General features: G+C 39.4%; 2 protein-coding genes across 4 annotated transcripts in view; one reads left to right on the top strand and one right to left on the bottom strand.

The window, feature by feature from the left end:
* The window catches only part of LOC149225588 (uncharacterized), a 30,898-nt gene extending 16,963 nt beyond the window's left edge, over positions 1-13,935 (bottom strand). The window contains exons 1-4 of the mRNA XM_089379966.1: positions 13,210-13,935; positions 12,844-13,062; positions 12,677-12,730; positions 11,479-11,601 (exon numbers count right to left, since the gene is read on the bottom strand). Coding sequence (XP_089236092.1) covers positions 11,479-11,601; positions 12,677-12,730; positions 12,844-13,062; positions 13,210-13,935 — 1,122 coding nt within the window. The remainder of the gene's footprint in view (positions 1-11,478; positions 11,602-12,676; positions 12,731-12,843; positions 13,063-13,209) is intronic.
* Positions 1-15,227, top strand: part of LOC149225587 (uncharacterized) — a 204,347-nt gene that overhangs the window by 75,461 nt on the left and 113,659 nt on the right. The gene's annotated exons all lie outside the window — the stretch shown is intronic.

Here is a 15,227-nt window from a genome sequence, read left to right on the forward strand (position 1 = left end):
AACTTCTCTATTGGTTCAATGACTTGAGTCTCAAACTTCTGAAGGTATTCTGCCCTAATATGCCCTATTATTTCATTTGGTGCTCCACATGGCTTTACATGGCCTCCTATCCCAGCCAAGTGTTGCTTGAACCTGTTAATACCCCCTCCTTGAATGGATTTTTGGCAATATTTGCAGATCATTTTGCCATCAATCATATTGCAATGAGCCCATGCAGTATCTCTGGCTTTCGGAGGCATGATGACTCCCTGGATGGTAGATCATAGAAGTGAGAAGTTTATAACACAAATAAAATTAATTCATGGACAACAGTCAAATAAGGAATTTTCAAGTGCAAATCCTTACCTGTAAATGAAAACTGGCTTCCTTAGCCTCCCCTTGAAGATGACAACTCCACTGACAGCTACACACTATCTCCAAAATAGCTCCAACTCCAACTCCAAGATGACTACTTCAGCAAATGCCAAAAACTCAACACTCTCCAAGCTCACAAACACTCACAAACACTCCAAAACAGTTGTGTGAGACAAATGAGAGTGAGAGGGGCCTCTTAAAGGCTTGGAGAGGGTGTTTTTGGAGGGAAAACACCCTTAGTTTCCCCCCAAAACCCCTAAAACACAGTCCGCATTACACTTTTTGCATTACACGGTGGGCGTGCCTCTAACCGGCCGGTTTAGGACGGAACCGGCCAGTTTGATACAAAACCGGCCGGTTCCGTCCTAAACTGGCCGGTTAGCACCGATTTAGGGCAAATTTTAGCGAAATGGGCGATTGAACCAGGTTTTTTGGCCGGTTTAGACCGGCGGCCTTGCTAACCGACCGGTTAGACCGGTAATCGGTTTTTAAAAACGGATTTGAAAACGCTGCGATGAACCAGATGCGATATGGTATTAAACCATGGTTTATATGCCCGTCGGGTCCACAACTTTATCGCAATCGGCGCTTTCATATGGCAAGGTTTCACGGCTTGCGATCTGCGACGGATGCGATGACAGGTTAAGTGATATTGTAATGTAGTGGCGGGTCCGCATACGTTCATCGCAATCGTGGGTTGCCCTTGCCGGAGGTTCGATGCGATATCACTATCAGCAATCGCAAGTCGCACAGGGTCAGGGCTCGGTGTTAACGCAAACCACTCCATTTTTGCGATGTGATATGAGATACTAGACCCGATATTTTTCAGCGCTCCCGTGTATAAGGTTTCAAGTCCGCAATCTGCCTCCGATAGTGTTAAGTCTATATACCCAAGTCTTTTTGCCTCTGTTTGCGTTAAATGCATATACAGGTCTTGCTGCCTTCATTTCTCCGATGGCTCTCGATAGCTGCTACTTGCATGCATATAAGCTCTCCGATGACTTATTTGCATGCCTCCATTGGCTCTGTCTGCTCTTTGCGCTGTTTGCTCCTTTGGTGGCTCTGTCTCCTCCTCTTGGCTCTGTCTGCTCCTTGAATATTGCCATATTGACATCAATGACAATCTGTGTCCAACAATCTCCCCCTTTGTTATTGATGGCAATATTCTTCTGCTCTCTCCCCCTTTGACATCAATGGCAAAGGAATGCATACAGACTCCCCTTGTCAACCTGCTCCCCCTGTCCTGTTACATCCTTATGAATGAATTTGAGTGATGATAAAGAAATAACTCCCATCTTTTGACGCAAATGTTCGAATGCTTCTCGAGGAAGAGGTTTTGTGAAAATATCAGCTATCTGCTCCTTAGTACTGATATATTCCAGGACGATGTTTCATTCAGCTACTTGCTCACGGAGGAAATGATACTTGATTGGTATGTGTTTGGTTCTTGAGTGCATCACAGGATTTTTGCTGAGATTGATAGCACCTGTGTTGTCACAATAGACAGTAATTGGTTGAATTGTACATATGTTGAGATCTTTTAGAGCTTCCTTCATCCATAGTATCTAAGTACAACAGTCTGCTGTAGCAATATACTCGGCTTCGACTGTGGATAATGATATGGATGACTGTTTTTTGTTGAGCCAGGATACCAAACAGTCTCCTAGGAAGAATGCATTTCCACTAGTGCTTTTCTGATCATCTATACTTCCAGCCCAATCAGCATTGATGTATGCAGTTACAGTCAGTGTTGAGTTCTTTGGGTACCAAAGACCGAAATCAGAAGTTCCCTTCAGATATCTGAGAATTCTTTTTACAACTAATAAATGGGATTGTTTGGGAGCAGATTGAAATCTTCCCACCATTCCTACTGCCTACATTATGTCTGGTTGTGTAGCTATTAAGTATAGAAGGGCTCCAATCATTGACCTGTAATGAGTTGCATCTACTAGAGGGGAGTCATCATCTTTGCTCAATTTGTAGTTTGTAGTCATAGGTGTGCTCACGGGTGCACAGTCCTCCATTCCATAATTTTTGAGCATGTCTTTTAGATATTTGGTTTGAGATATACACAATCCTGCTCTGGTTTGAGATACTTGAAGTCCAAGGAAGTGGGACAGCTCTCCTATCATTGACATCTCAAACTCTTTTGACATGTTTTGAGAAAATTCATGGCTCATTTCATCATTATTACTAGCAAAAATCAGATCATCGACATAAACAAGACCAACTAGTAACTTACCTTGATCTATCTTTATGTATAGATTACTTCCAGCCACTCCCTTTTTGAAGCCTTGTTGTAGATAGTGATCCAATCTTGCATACCAAGCTCTAGGAGCTTGTTTCAACCCATATAAAGCCTTTTTCAACTTACAAACTAAGTCCTTTCCTGCTGTTAGATCAAACCCTTCTGGCTGCTCCATGTAGACTTCCTCTTTGAGTTCCCCATTTAGAAATGCTGATTTCACGTCCATTTGATAGATTTTGAATCCTTTTGAGCAAGCAAATGCTAAAAACATCCTAATAGCTTCCATACGGGCTACTGGTGCAAATGTCTCTTCAAAGTCAATTCCTTCAATTTGTGAATAGCCTTTGCAGACAAGTCTTGCTTTGTTTTTGATAACCTGTCCTTCCTCATTCATTTTATTTTTGAACACCCATTTGGTTCCTATTATGTTTTTGTCCTTTGGACGAGGTACCAGCTCCCATGTCTTGTTCTTCTCAATTTGAGACATTTCTTCCTCCATGGCTTTTACCCAATGAGGATCCTTGCTTCTGCAAATGTTTCTGGTTCTATCATAGATAGAAGGGCAATGACTTTTCTCTTGGGTGTAATTGTTATCCTTCTTCGGGTCTGCACACCTTCATCTCTATCGCCAATGATCTGTTCTTCTGGATGATATCTTTCGACATACTTCATCTTTGAAGGGGTATGAGGTGGTTCTCTTTCCTCTTCTTCTTCTTCCTCATCTATCTCTTCTTCTTTAGGTTCTTCTTCTTCAATGAGAAAGTCATCTTCATGTTCTTCAATTTCCTTTTTTGGAAGATCTTCATCAACCTTTACATCAATGCTTTCCACTATTTTCTACAAGGGCTTTTAGATTCTTAAAACACTCAAAAGTTTCAGATTTATACTTTACAAAATATATCCACATGATTCTAGTATAATCATCAACAAATAACACAAAGTACGTTTCTCCTTGGAGTGCTTGATTTCTAGTTGGCCCACACACATCAGCATGGATGATCTCCAAGGGCTTCGATGTACAGAGTTCCTTTGTCTTGTGGCTGGTTCTGGTCTGCTTTCCATGTTGACATGGACCACATACTCCTTGATTTGGTTTGAACAGCCTTGGGATGTCTCGTACAACTTTGATCTTGCTGATATTGATCAGATTTTTGAAGCTTGTATGTCCAAGTCGCTTGTGCCACAACCAACTCTCATTTGTCTGACTCAAGTAGCATTTATTTTCTTGAATCTTGTTCAGAATGTAAATGTTGTCTAATGTTCTCACCCCTTTTGCCACAAGTTCCCCTGAGGCAGAGTTCCTTATTTCACAGTCTTTGGTGCTGAAAACAACCTTATGTCCTTGATCATAGATTTGGCTGACACTCAGGAGGTTGTGTTTGAGTCCGTCAACTAGCAAAGCATCTTGAGCTTTTCCTTTTCCATTGATCAAAGTAACTATTCCTTTTCCTGCAATTCTGCCAGATCCGCTTCCAAAGGACACATTCCCTTCCTTTTTGCTCAGTGAGACAAACTTCCTTCTGTCTCCTGTCATGTGTCTGGAGCACCCACTATCCACAAACCAATGGTTTCCATTATTTTGAGCATATAGAGCTAGGCCGCATTTATCCATGCTGGAGTTCTTGCTACTCGTCTTTCTTCCTTTGAGTGGGCAGTCTTGTTCATAGTGTCCATTATTGTAGCAGAAAGAGCAAATCAGATCAAATTTGGTCAAGGGATCAAATGAATTGAAGGTTTTGACTTTTCCTTGCCTTTTGGGGGCACATGAGTTGATTATTCGGTCCTTTAGCTTTGTCTTTTCACTTCTGCGAGCCATACAATGTCTGGCTTGATGACCAAAGTTTTTACAGTGAAAGCAGTGTCCAAGAAAGATGGTTTTGTACTTGTTGAAGCAACCACAGTTTGAGTCGATTTCCTTCCTGGGAATTAATCCTCCCTCGTTCTTTGGATTTGCGATGGGCCCTTGGTGGAGTAAGGTTTGTATTTGCTGTATTGTCCATGATTCGACTCCACATTCTTCTTTGGAGTAATTCTCTCTTCATTCTTGGGATCTAGGATGCACTTTTGATAACATACTTTTTCATCTTTTGGATTGCTGGAAAGTGCATTGGCATAGCTTTTCGCACTATTCTTAATGCTTGAGGATTCTTCTTTGAAACCTATTCCAAACTTGTCATGTTGAGGTTTTTGATTTTTTAGAATACTCTCAAGTATTTGAGAGCTTTTACAGCCTTTTTTAATTTGCTCCAACTCCTTTCTCAGAGACACTATTTCGGCCTCACGTTCTTCACAAGTCTCTTCTTTTTCTTTAAGCTTTGCTTCCAAGAAATCTTCTCTCCTTATTTCCTCGTTTTCCACTTTGAGAGAAATGATTTTGTTCCGTAGTTTCTCATTTTCTTCATTGGCGCTTATTAACAGTTCATCTACATTTCCTTCCAGCCCTGAGTCATCATCATCTGCGAGTGCCATGAATAATGTTTCTTGGCTTTCATCATGATCACTTTCCTCATCTGATTTCTTTTTGATGATCATAAACTCATCCTCATCAGGCTCATCTTACTTGGAGAAGAAGTTTTTCTTATTAAACCCTTTCTTTTTGTGTGCCATTCTTTTAGAATTTCCTTCATCATCACTGTCATGTTTATGAGGACATTTTGCTACATAATGACCTATTTTACCACATTTAAAACAAATAAGAGGATACTTGCCTTTAAGCTTAGATCCTCTCTTAAGCTTTCGTACAAATTGACCCAATTCGGATTCCACATCTGACTCATCACTACAGTCATTCCTTTCTTTCCCCTTCTTTGACTTTGAGGCCTTGAACGCTGCATCTCTGGAGGTTGGGCCACCTTTCCTCATTTCATAGGCAGTGAGAATTCCATGGAGTTCATCCATTTTGAGGGTATCTAGATCCTTTGCTTCTTCTATAGCGCTTATTTTGGAGTCAAATCTGTTTGGAAGAGACCTTAATACCTTTCAAACAATGGTACTTTCTTCAATTTTTTCGTCCAATCCTTTCAAGGAATTTACTACTTCAGCTACTTAGAGAAGGTATGTTGCAATATCTTCTTCATCTTCCATCCTTAAACTTTCAAATTATCTTTTGTGAGTTTGAAGCTTTGCCTATTTTACTTTTGAGTCTCCATCGTACAAGCCAACTAGCTTCTCCCACATTTCTTTGGCAGAGGTACAGTGCATGACTTTTGTAAACTCGGAATCAGTGATTCCACTAGTGATGGAGTTCAAGGCCTTTACATTTGCGATGTAGGCTTTCCTCTCGTCTGAGTCTGTTGGAAGAGTGGAAGTCGTTTGGTATTCATTTTGAGCAAAATGCCAGACTTCAGGTCCAAGGGACATTAAGCAATAGGTCATTCTTTTGTTCCAGAAACCTAAGTTAGTGCCATCGAACAAAGGAGGTCTTCCTGATGCTTCGTGATTTCTCATCATGGCTGCAGATCCTTCTTCAAGCTGTTAGGCTAGTATGAAAAAGCCCGCTATGATACCAATTGTTGGAAATATTGAGAGGGGGGTGAATCAATATTTCTTACAATGGTTTTTTTTTGTTAAATTGTTCTAGTGATTGCCAAAAGCATATATAGATATGCATATGTATACACAGAACATAGAAATCAATTGCTGGAATTAATGCTTTTATTAAAACTCAAGATAGTGCAATGAAATAAATACAATATAAGTATATATCTGATTGTGAATAGTTTCCAAGCTCCAACTTGGACTTTCAGTGAGGCTCCAACCTCTAGGGCACCAACTCTGTTTCCCTAAGACACCAATCTTGGACTTAGGAGCACCAACTCCCAAAGACTTCAATCCTGTTCAGTTCTGAGGCTCCAAACTCTTGGGCGCCAACCCAACCTTGGTGAAAACTCGTATGCTGCTAAACTTTGTTCAACTGAGGGTCTCTCACTCGTGCTCTCCTACCTCTGCTACTTTTGCTGCCTCTACAGCCTCTGCTGCTTCTGCTACCTCACACACTCGTTCTTCACCGCAACAACAACAACTATAGTTCTCTGTTTTTACTATATTTATTCATTCCCCATGCCTCTGTCTCTTCGTTTCCACTTACACTGCCACTTAGGCTTCCTCCTCGGTCGTTGCGGCTTCCTCTTTGGTCTCTGTGGTTTTCTTTGTCTCTTCGTGCTTCACCTGCACTGCTGAGACACGTTGATTCAATGGACAGGTCCAAACGATCCACGGAGAACACATCTTCCCTGTTTACCGTAGCAGTGCTCCTTTTGGGAATGATGTCGGGCATACACAGAGTTCCGCTTTATTTAACGGACAACCACGTCCAATCACAATCAGTGTTGCCATGAATCACCCCATTTACCTGATGATTAGTATATTCCTGTATCGAGTCCGTTGCTTAAATCACAATCGGCAATTCATGACTCTTGGGGTCCTTTATATATCGGAACCATGACTCTGTCGATGGCCGACGGCCGATCCTCCATTGCACCGATGGACTGGATGCGATATGGTATTAAACCATGGTTTATATGCCCGTCGGGTCCATAGCTTTATCGCAATCGGCGCTTTCATATGGCAAGGCTTCACGGCTTGCGATCTACGACGGATGCGATGACAGGTTAAGTCATATTGTAATGTAGTGGCGGGTCCGCATACGTTCATCGCAATCGGGGGTTGCCCTTGGCGGAGGTCCGATGCGATATCGCTATCGGTGATCGCAAGTCGCACAGGGTCAGGGCTTGGCGTTAACGCAGACCACTCCATTTTTGCGATGCGATATGAGATACCAGACCCGATATTTCTCAGCGCTCCCGTGTATAAGGTTTCAAGTCCGCAATCCGCCTCTGATAGTGTTAAGTCTATATACCCAAGTCTTTCTGCCTCTGTTTGCGTTAAATGCATATACAGGTCTTGCTGCCTTCATTTCTTCGATGGCTCCCGATAGCTATTACCTGCATGCATATAAGCTCTCCGATGACTTATTTGCATGCCTCCATTGGCTCTGTCTGCTCTTTGCGCTGTTTGTTCCTCTGGTGGCTTTGTCTCCTCTTAGCTTTGTCTGCTCCTGGAATATTGCCATATTGACATCAATGACGATCTATGTCCAACATTTTCTGGGCTGTTTTTGGGCACTTTCCAATAGGCCAAAGTCAGCATATCAACAGTTTACTAGGACAACGCAGAGCATAGTAGAGCAATAGCTGAACAACCATTTTTCCAGCTATTCTACCCCCTGGGTTTGGTCTAGCTTGTCTTTAAGACAAGCCTAGGTGTACTACTCCATTTATATATTGTACTCATGCTCTCATATTTCATAATATATGGCTCAACAGTTCCAGTATTATAGTGTTTCATGGGTGTTTGCTAAATGTTTTTAATTTTCCACTGTTGCACTGTTTGTTTAATTGGTTTATCACTTAAATTCCTGTTTAGGAACATTACATGGGGGGCCTCCAAAAATTAACTTCTTTTAGACCCACAAATTTTTGCACTTGGAGAAATTAATTTCTTTAAAATTTAAATTTTAACAATAAATTAATTAATTTTCTGGCTTAGGATTTAATTTTATTTTTTCCAGAAAAATTAATTAATTGACTCGAGGGGATTAATTATTTTTTCACCCTCAAATATTTCAACCATGGTGTCTAAGTATGAGGGAGTATGCACTAAAATATTTTTTTACATAAGATTTTACAAATTCAACCTTCAAAGGGGGAATACCTGTTTGTTATAGACCCCATAATTTTTACCCAATTTTGTGACACAATATGATCTAGTAGACCAAGTGATTTCTAATAAACTAATTTAGCAAAATAGCTTAAATTATTCCCAAATCACTTTTACAATAGACTCAACTAAAACACTAGGACTCACCTAAGACTTTGACGATAAATTCCACCCTAGCTTTGGGGCGAGGCTGGGGGGAAAAATCTGTTGATCATCCTTGTTTAGAAACACAGATAATCAGTGAGACGAAAAACCTCCTAGGATGAAATTCGTGTTGAAATTTCTAAGTATTACCCATTAGAAATTTTATCTATATTCTCTGGCTTATTTCGCCTACTTGTCTAATTACTAACAAGTTATTTACTCATATAAACATTGAAATAAACACAATACAATCTCAACCATCTATAGATCAACAACTGAAAGAAATAGACAAACATACAAGTGACACCGTTATTTTTGGACAATCATCCCCGGAAAATTCCAACTTGGGAAAACCAGTGCAACAATTCTGAGGGTTATATTATTATGTAGTCTTTCTGAGTACAACTGGGTGCCAAACTGGCTCACCCGACAGAAAAAATAATCTAGAAATAATACCTCTCTATTCGGAAGCAGATATTCGAAAAGTCTGCCCCACGAAACCCTCTCTAGGACAATCTGAAGCTCAGCGTCAGCCCTCCTGGCCTCTGCGTCAGCCCTCTGAGGCTCTGCACAACCTCTATGGACCTCTGCATCACTCCTGCAGCCTTTGTGTGGATGACGTAGGCCCTTCTGGCCTCTGCGCAGTCTCTTCTGCCTTTGCGTGGCTCCCTCTGGTTCACCGTCTGCCTCTCTGCCTCTGCGCTAGACTTCCGACACTTTCTATGCCTCTCTGCCTCGTACTCACTGCCCCTTGCTGCAACTCTTATCCCTGATTCGATTTCTCTTAGCAAACCCTGCTCTAGAAAATCGAATGACTGATCAATCTGGTGTGTTCTCCAACTGACCCTCAAGCCTTTTTTTATACTTTTCCTGTTGGTCCTTCAACGACCGAGATTACATCTCTAATCAATGGCTAAGATTAGATTTGGCTTGATCCATATCATTTGGAACCTTCTAATCCAGTTTTATATTAATACCCATTAATATTTTATTTTTCCTAAGTTTAGACTTAGGAGCTCCATTAAAAATATTAATTATTTTAATATCTCCTTAACTGGGTAGAATTTGCCCAAACCATTTTTGGGTCTTGGAGATCTCATGTGCTTTAGCCTCTCCACCAATTTTCATGGCTAGAGCACATCCGATCCTACCCCAAATCAACAATTCGTCGCCAAAACCATAGGTTTACCTAGGTTGTTATATAATTAAACGATCATACTAGTATCATTTACATTACAAATTTGCAGAATGGGTTTACAATGACATGACAGACTACTGACTAATGATTCTAACTTTGAAAGAAAATTCCCTCAAGTCTTTGGATCTTGTTTCCTTGGACTGTTGAAAAAATAGGTGCAACATAGTCAAAGCATATTCATATTAAGTACCATTTCATTCATGACATGATGCAAAAGGGAGCAATGAAGCTCCAATATATCTCTATTGATGAACAAATAACTGATTTTCTTACAAAGCCTCACTTCCATGAACGCCCGATGATCTAATTCCTACAAAACTCAATTTAACCATCAACATAGAGTGAGAAAACGATAATAAAATTTAGATAAATAGAGATACCTGCTATTATATTCAAAACTTAAACTATCATTCAAACTCCAGCAACTGAGCAAGATGCCTGTACTCAAATCACTCTTCAGAAAGCTATCATCAATGGCTAAAAAGAAATCTATGCATGAAAATGACACATTTTACAGTATTTACATGAAGATTAACACCAACAGAAATTAACCCCAGAGTCTTTCTTTATTACTTATAAAAAGATTACAAGAGAGCTTTTTGCTTAGTACATGATTCAAAGATCGGATGATCCTGACTGACAAAATGACCTTCCTATTTAAAGATAAATCCTCCAACAGCTAGTTCGAGTGATCCACGTCAAAGCAATCTCGACTGTTGATGAAGACCATAATTTCTTTTAATCTCATCCGTCGAAATTTTAATTATTGAAGAAATTTCGAATTTTTCAATTAAATGCATTTTAATTAATTCAAAAATTAAATTTTTGAATTAATTTCCTCAAAATTTTGACTTTGACTTAACCCCAGGGACCAAAGGCTTAAAATTTAGCAAAATAATCAATTAACCTTAGTCCCTGGACCTCTTAAAATTTAATTTTTAAAGGACCCACAAATTTTGCCTTTGGAAAATTTAAATTTACCTAGGACCTATAATTAATTAAATTTCTGGCTTAAGATTTTAATTAATTTTGGCCAGAAAATTTAATTAATTAACCTATGAGGGGATAAATTATTTTTCTAACCCTCAAGACACTTTACATCATGATTTTTACATTTTTTACATCTCAAGGGGGAAAACCCATTTGCAAAAGACCCTCACAGACTACCCAGTTCTGCGACACCAAAATATAATCTAGCAGATCAAGCAATTTGTAATAAAATAACCTAACCAAATAGTTAGGATTATTCCCAAATCACTTTTACACAGACTCGATCTATAACACTAGGACTCGCCTAAGATCCTGGTGACAAAATTCATTCCGGCTTTGGGGTAAGGCTGAAGGAAAACTCTGCCGACCATCCGAGAATGGATCAATGAGACAAAAAACCTCCCGGAATGTAGATCGTTACTAGAAAAATAGGTTTACCTAGGCAATTACATGACACAGATCTGCTGAGATTATTTACATCATATACATGCAAAATGGGTTTGCATCAATGTAACAGGAATCGACGAGTACTCGTGATTCCCAATCTGATCGCCCGTGAAACGATCCGATCCGAAACTCTGCGAGTCAAATTGCGTTGACCGAGTTTGACTCGTGGTCAACGCGAGTTTGACTCACGAGTCTGCCGATTTTTTCGATTTTCTCGATTTTGCCGAGTCCCGCCAGTTTTGGGTTTAGGGTTTTTGCTTGGGTTTATCAATCCACCGTGGATGCCGCAGAGCTATTCCTGGATTCCATACACCATAGAGCCGACGCCACAGAGCTATTGCATACACCGCAGAGCCGACGCCGCAGAACTATTGCATACACTGCAGAGCCGACGCCGGAGTTCAAAAATCAAATACTCCATTGAACCATCAAACACTTTTAGAACCGAAACCATTAGATATATTATCAATATGAAGACTGAAACACTGAAAGGATGCATCATCTGTCATACAAAGTAACAAAAAGGATCATGATATCATAAATGATAATAGTAAATACATTTACATATCTTCAAATGGATCTCTATCTTCTGCATATTGCAACTCTACATCATGAATAGATGATGGGGGTCCTGGAATGTAGGAAGTTGCATCAGTAGGCTGGACTGGTGGTGGAACAATATCCTCAAGTAGGTTGAGGTGAGTCATGGCATTTAGTGTCAGGTTCAAGTCAGAGATCTCAGGCTCCACATCCCACATCCTGCTCGGACCTTTTTTATACTCTGGTTCAACATGTGATAGAAGACGGAGGTTGGAATGAACATAAACAAGATCCTCAGCCTTTCCCGCTCCCAACCTGTTTCGCTTCACTGAATGGATGAAGCCATATGTACTCCAATTCCTCTCAGCTGATGAGGAACTAGCAACATGTGATAATAACTTGGTGGCTAAAGTAGAGAGATGAATGCTATCCCCACCATGGAAGCCCCACCAAGTAATAGGATCAAGATGTCCTCGATCGTCCATAGCTACTGGATCTGAAAAGCTACCTGTAGACTGTACAAACCCTCCAAATTCTTGGCGGACTTCCATTGCAACTCCCATATCTCTATAAATTTTTCTCAAAGCTGTTTTGTATCCTTGTACCACTTCAGAATCCTTGTTTGGCGCTGTTCTACCTGGTAAAGACAAAACTTTGGAATGATAGTATTTAGGGTGCAATGCATATGCCAGAAGGTGTAATGGTGTGGTCATTTTGTTCCACCTTTTTGTAATTATGTCCTTCACTAAATAATAGAATGTTTCATAAGGGTCATTTTCACTTGCCCTGATAATTTCCCTTATCCTCTCCAACATACTATCAATGTTTTCATAAACTTCCCCCAAGCAAGGTGTATCTGTATCAAATGCCCTGATCAAGGTCAAGATTGGTTCAGTGAACCGTAGAAGGTATTGGACCTTGTCCCACCATGCATCATCAAGAATGATGGACTTGATTTTTTGCCCTCTATCAGAAGTGGAAGTCCTCCATGATTCCCAAAGAGGGTCAATGACCATTGCTTGTAATGCTTGTCTCACCTCCACAAGCCTCTTTATGACAAGAGTGTGGGAGGCAAAACGAGTTTCAACAACCTACAAGTTTCAGAAAGTACAAAAGTCAAATCTCAAATTGAAATGAGAAATCATATATAAATTCGCAATTAAAAGAATTTGCAATACAAATAAGATTGATTAAAAGAAAATACCTTTAGTAGTTCCAACTTTGCAAAACCTCTATAAATGGCCTGGGACATTGAATGATTGGTTATGAACATTTGGATTTCCTTTCCTGCTACATATATTTCATTAATCCATTGAATCTCCCCAATCTTGGCAAGCATAAGGTTCAACGAATGTACTGCACATGGAGTCCAAAAGATGTGATCATATTGACCCTCCACAATCAAACCTGCAGCTTTACAAACCTGTGCATTGTCCGTAATGACTTGGACAACATTATGTGGCCCCACACTTTCTATTGCCTCAATAAGAATTGTGGATATGAAAGATGCATCTTTCTCTATTCCACTGCAATCAACAGCCTTAAAAAACATTGCCCCTTGGGGGCATACTGCAACAACATTAATTAATGGACGGTTTCTTTGATCTCTCCATCCATCAGAAATGATGGACACCCCTGTTTCTGCCCATGTATCCCGGATTGCCTGTAGCTGTCTATCCACAAATTGTCTTTTTGATGCCAACAAAGTAGTGCGGACCTTTTCATATCCAGGGCTTTTGTACCCTTTCGGCGCTTCATTAACTGCTTTAATCATTTTTTGCCAATAAGGAGAACGCACCAAGTTGAATGCTAGCCCATTTGCATAGATGCAACGAGCTACATGTTCATCAGCTATCTCTCTACCTTGATTATTGAACGCTGCTTCAAGAGGGCCTAGAGTGGGCCTTTTATTAGTTGTGGCAGTGGGCCTAGATGGCAATGGAGGCCTAGTTGTAGAGCTTTGCACAGGGTATTTTCCCTTAGCATGCTTCCTATCAGCAACGTCTTGCAAAGATGCATAGAATTGCATTTTTCCAGGACTCAAACCTTTGCCAAGTTTGCCATTTGCATCTTTTGGCCCGGTGCATACTTGCACCCCTGTGTTAGTTTGACCAGTGAGATGGGCCTTCACTCTAGTATATGAGCCATTTTTTATATCTTGGCATTCATTGCACTTCCACTTAAATGAACCACCTCCGGGATTTTTCCCAATAATCTCCACATACTGCCATAGAGGAGATTTTGGGTCTGTCTTGATGATTTCCCCTTCACTCTGCTCGCGCTGTGATGGCTCCATAATGATATATAAATTATGTACTGCATATAAAATTCAAAATATAACGTATTAAAATTTAATAATTATCCATACACAATTTGAATAATTGAATTAAATAACATATATATATCAAATATCAATACACAATTTGAATTTCAATTAAATAACATACATATATATATATATACAAAATTTGAATTTCAATTAAAAATTTAAATAACATACATATATTAATATATATAAAAAAAATTGAATAATTGAATTAAATAACATATATATATCAAATATCAATACACAATTTAAATTTCAATTAAATAATAAATAGCATACATATATATATACAAAATTTGAATTTCAATTAAATAACATACATAAATAATAAATATATATATAAAAACTACGATATATATGAAATTAATATATATATAAAAACTACGATATATATGAAATTAATATATATATAAAAACTACGATATATATGAAATTTTAATATTCATTAAGATATATATGAAATTGTAATATTCATTGAAATGTCAATACGCAAAAACTAAAATATAATTATATATACGATTTGAATTTCTTTTAAATGTTCATTCGAAACTTTGAAAGGTCGGTATATATATATATTTAACAAATTATCAATACATAAAAAAGCGGAATAAATATAATGGGCGAATGGCACAGAATGAGAATGGGTAAACCCGGAACCGTAAACGCTGATAAACTGTTAAACGCTGGTAAACCCGTTAACCGTTAAACGTTGGTAAACCGTAAACGCTGATAAACAGTAAAGTTTAAACGCCGGTTTAAAGTCTAAACGTTGATAATAAACGGTTTTCCAAACAGGTTTTCAAAAAAACAAACCGGTTATCATTTCCAAATACTGCGGCTGTGGTTATCGTTTGCGGCTGTGGTTATAAATTGTAAATGCGACTGTGGTAACTGGTTATAACTTATCGTTTCTACATTAGAAATTATAAAACGCTGCTGTGGTTATCGTTTATAAATAGCGCGGTTGTAGTTTCAGCACATTGAAATGGCGGTAACATAAAAAAATTAAAATACCTTGCGCGGTTTATTGGTCCAGCCGACACACACGTTGAAACTTGAACCTGAACCTGAACAGCCCTGAACGACAAACGCTGGGCCCTGAAGAAGCGCTGAAAGTGAAAGGCTGAGAGCAAAATGACAAACGCTGGGCCCGGAAGGAATACGCTGAACCGTGAACGCTAAACGCCAAACACTGAAACCCTGTTCTGTTCTGTTCCGCCTGTTGGGTGCACTGCCGACCAAATAGGGACCACCTAACTTTA

The sequence above is a fragment of the Pinus tabuliformis genome, chromosome J, assembly GCF_031772625.1.
Source record: "Pinus tabuliformis cultivar Carrire ecotype Pingquan chromosome J, CPIR1, whole genome shotgun sequence".
In the NCBI taxonomy this organism is placed as follows: Eukaryota; Viridiplantae; Streptophyta; class Pinopsida; order Pinales; family Pinaceae; genus Pinus; species Pinus tabuliformis.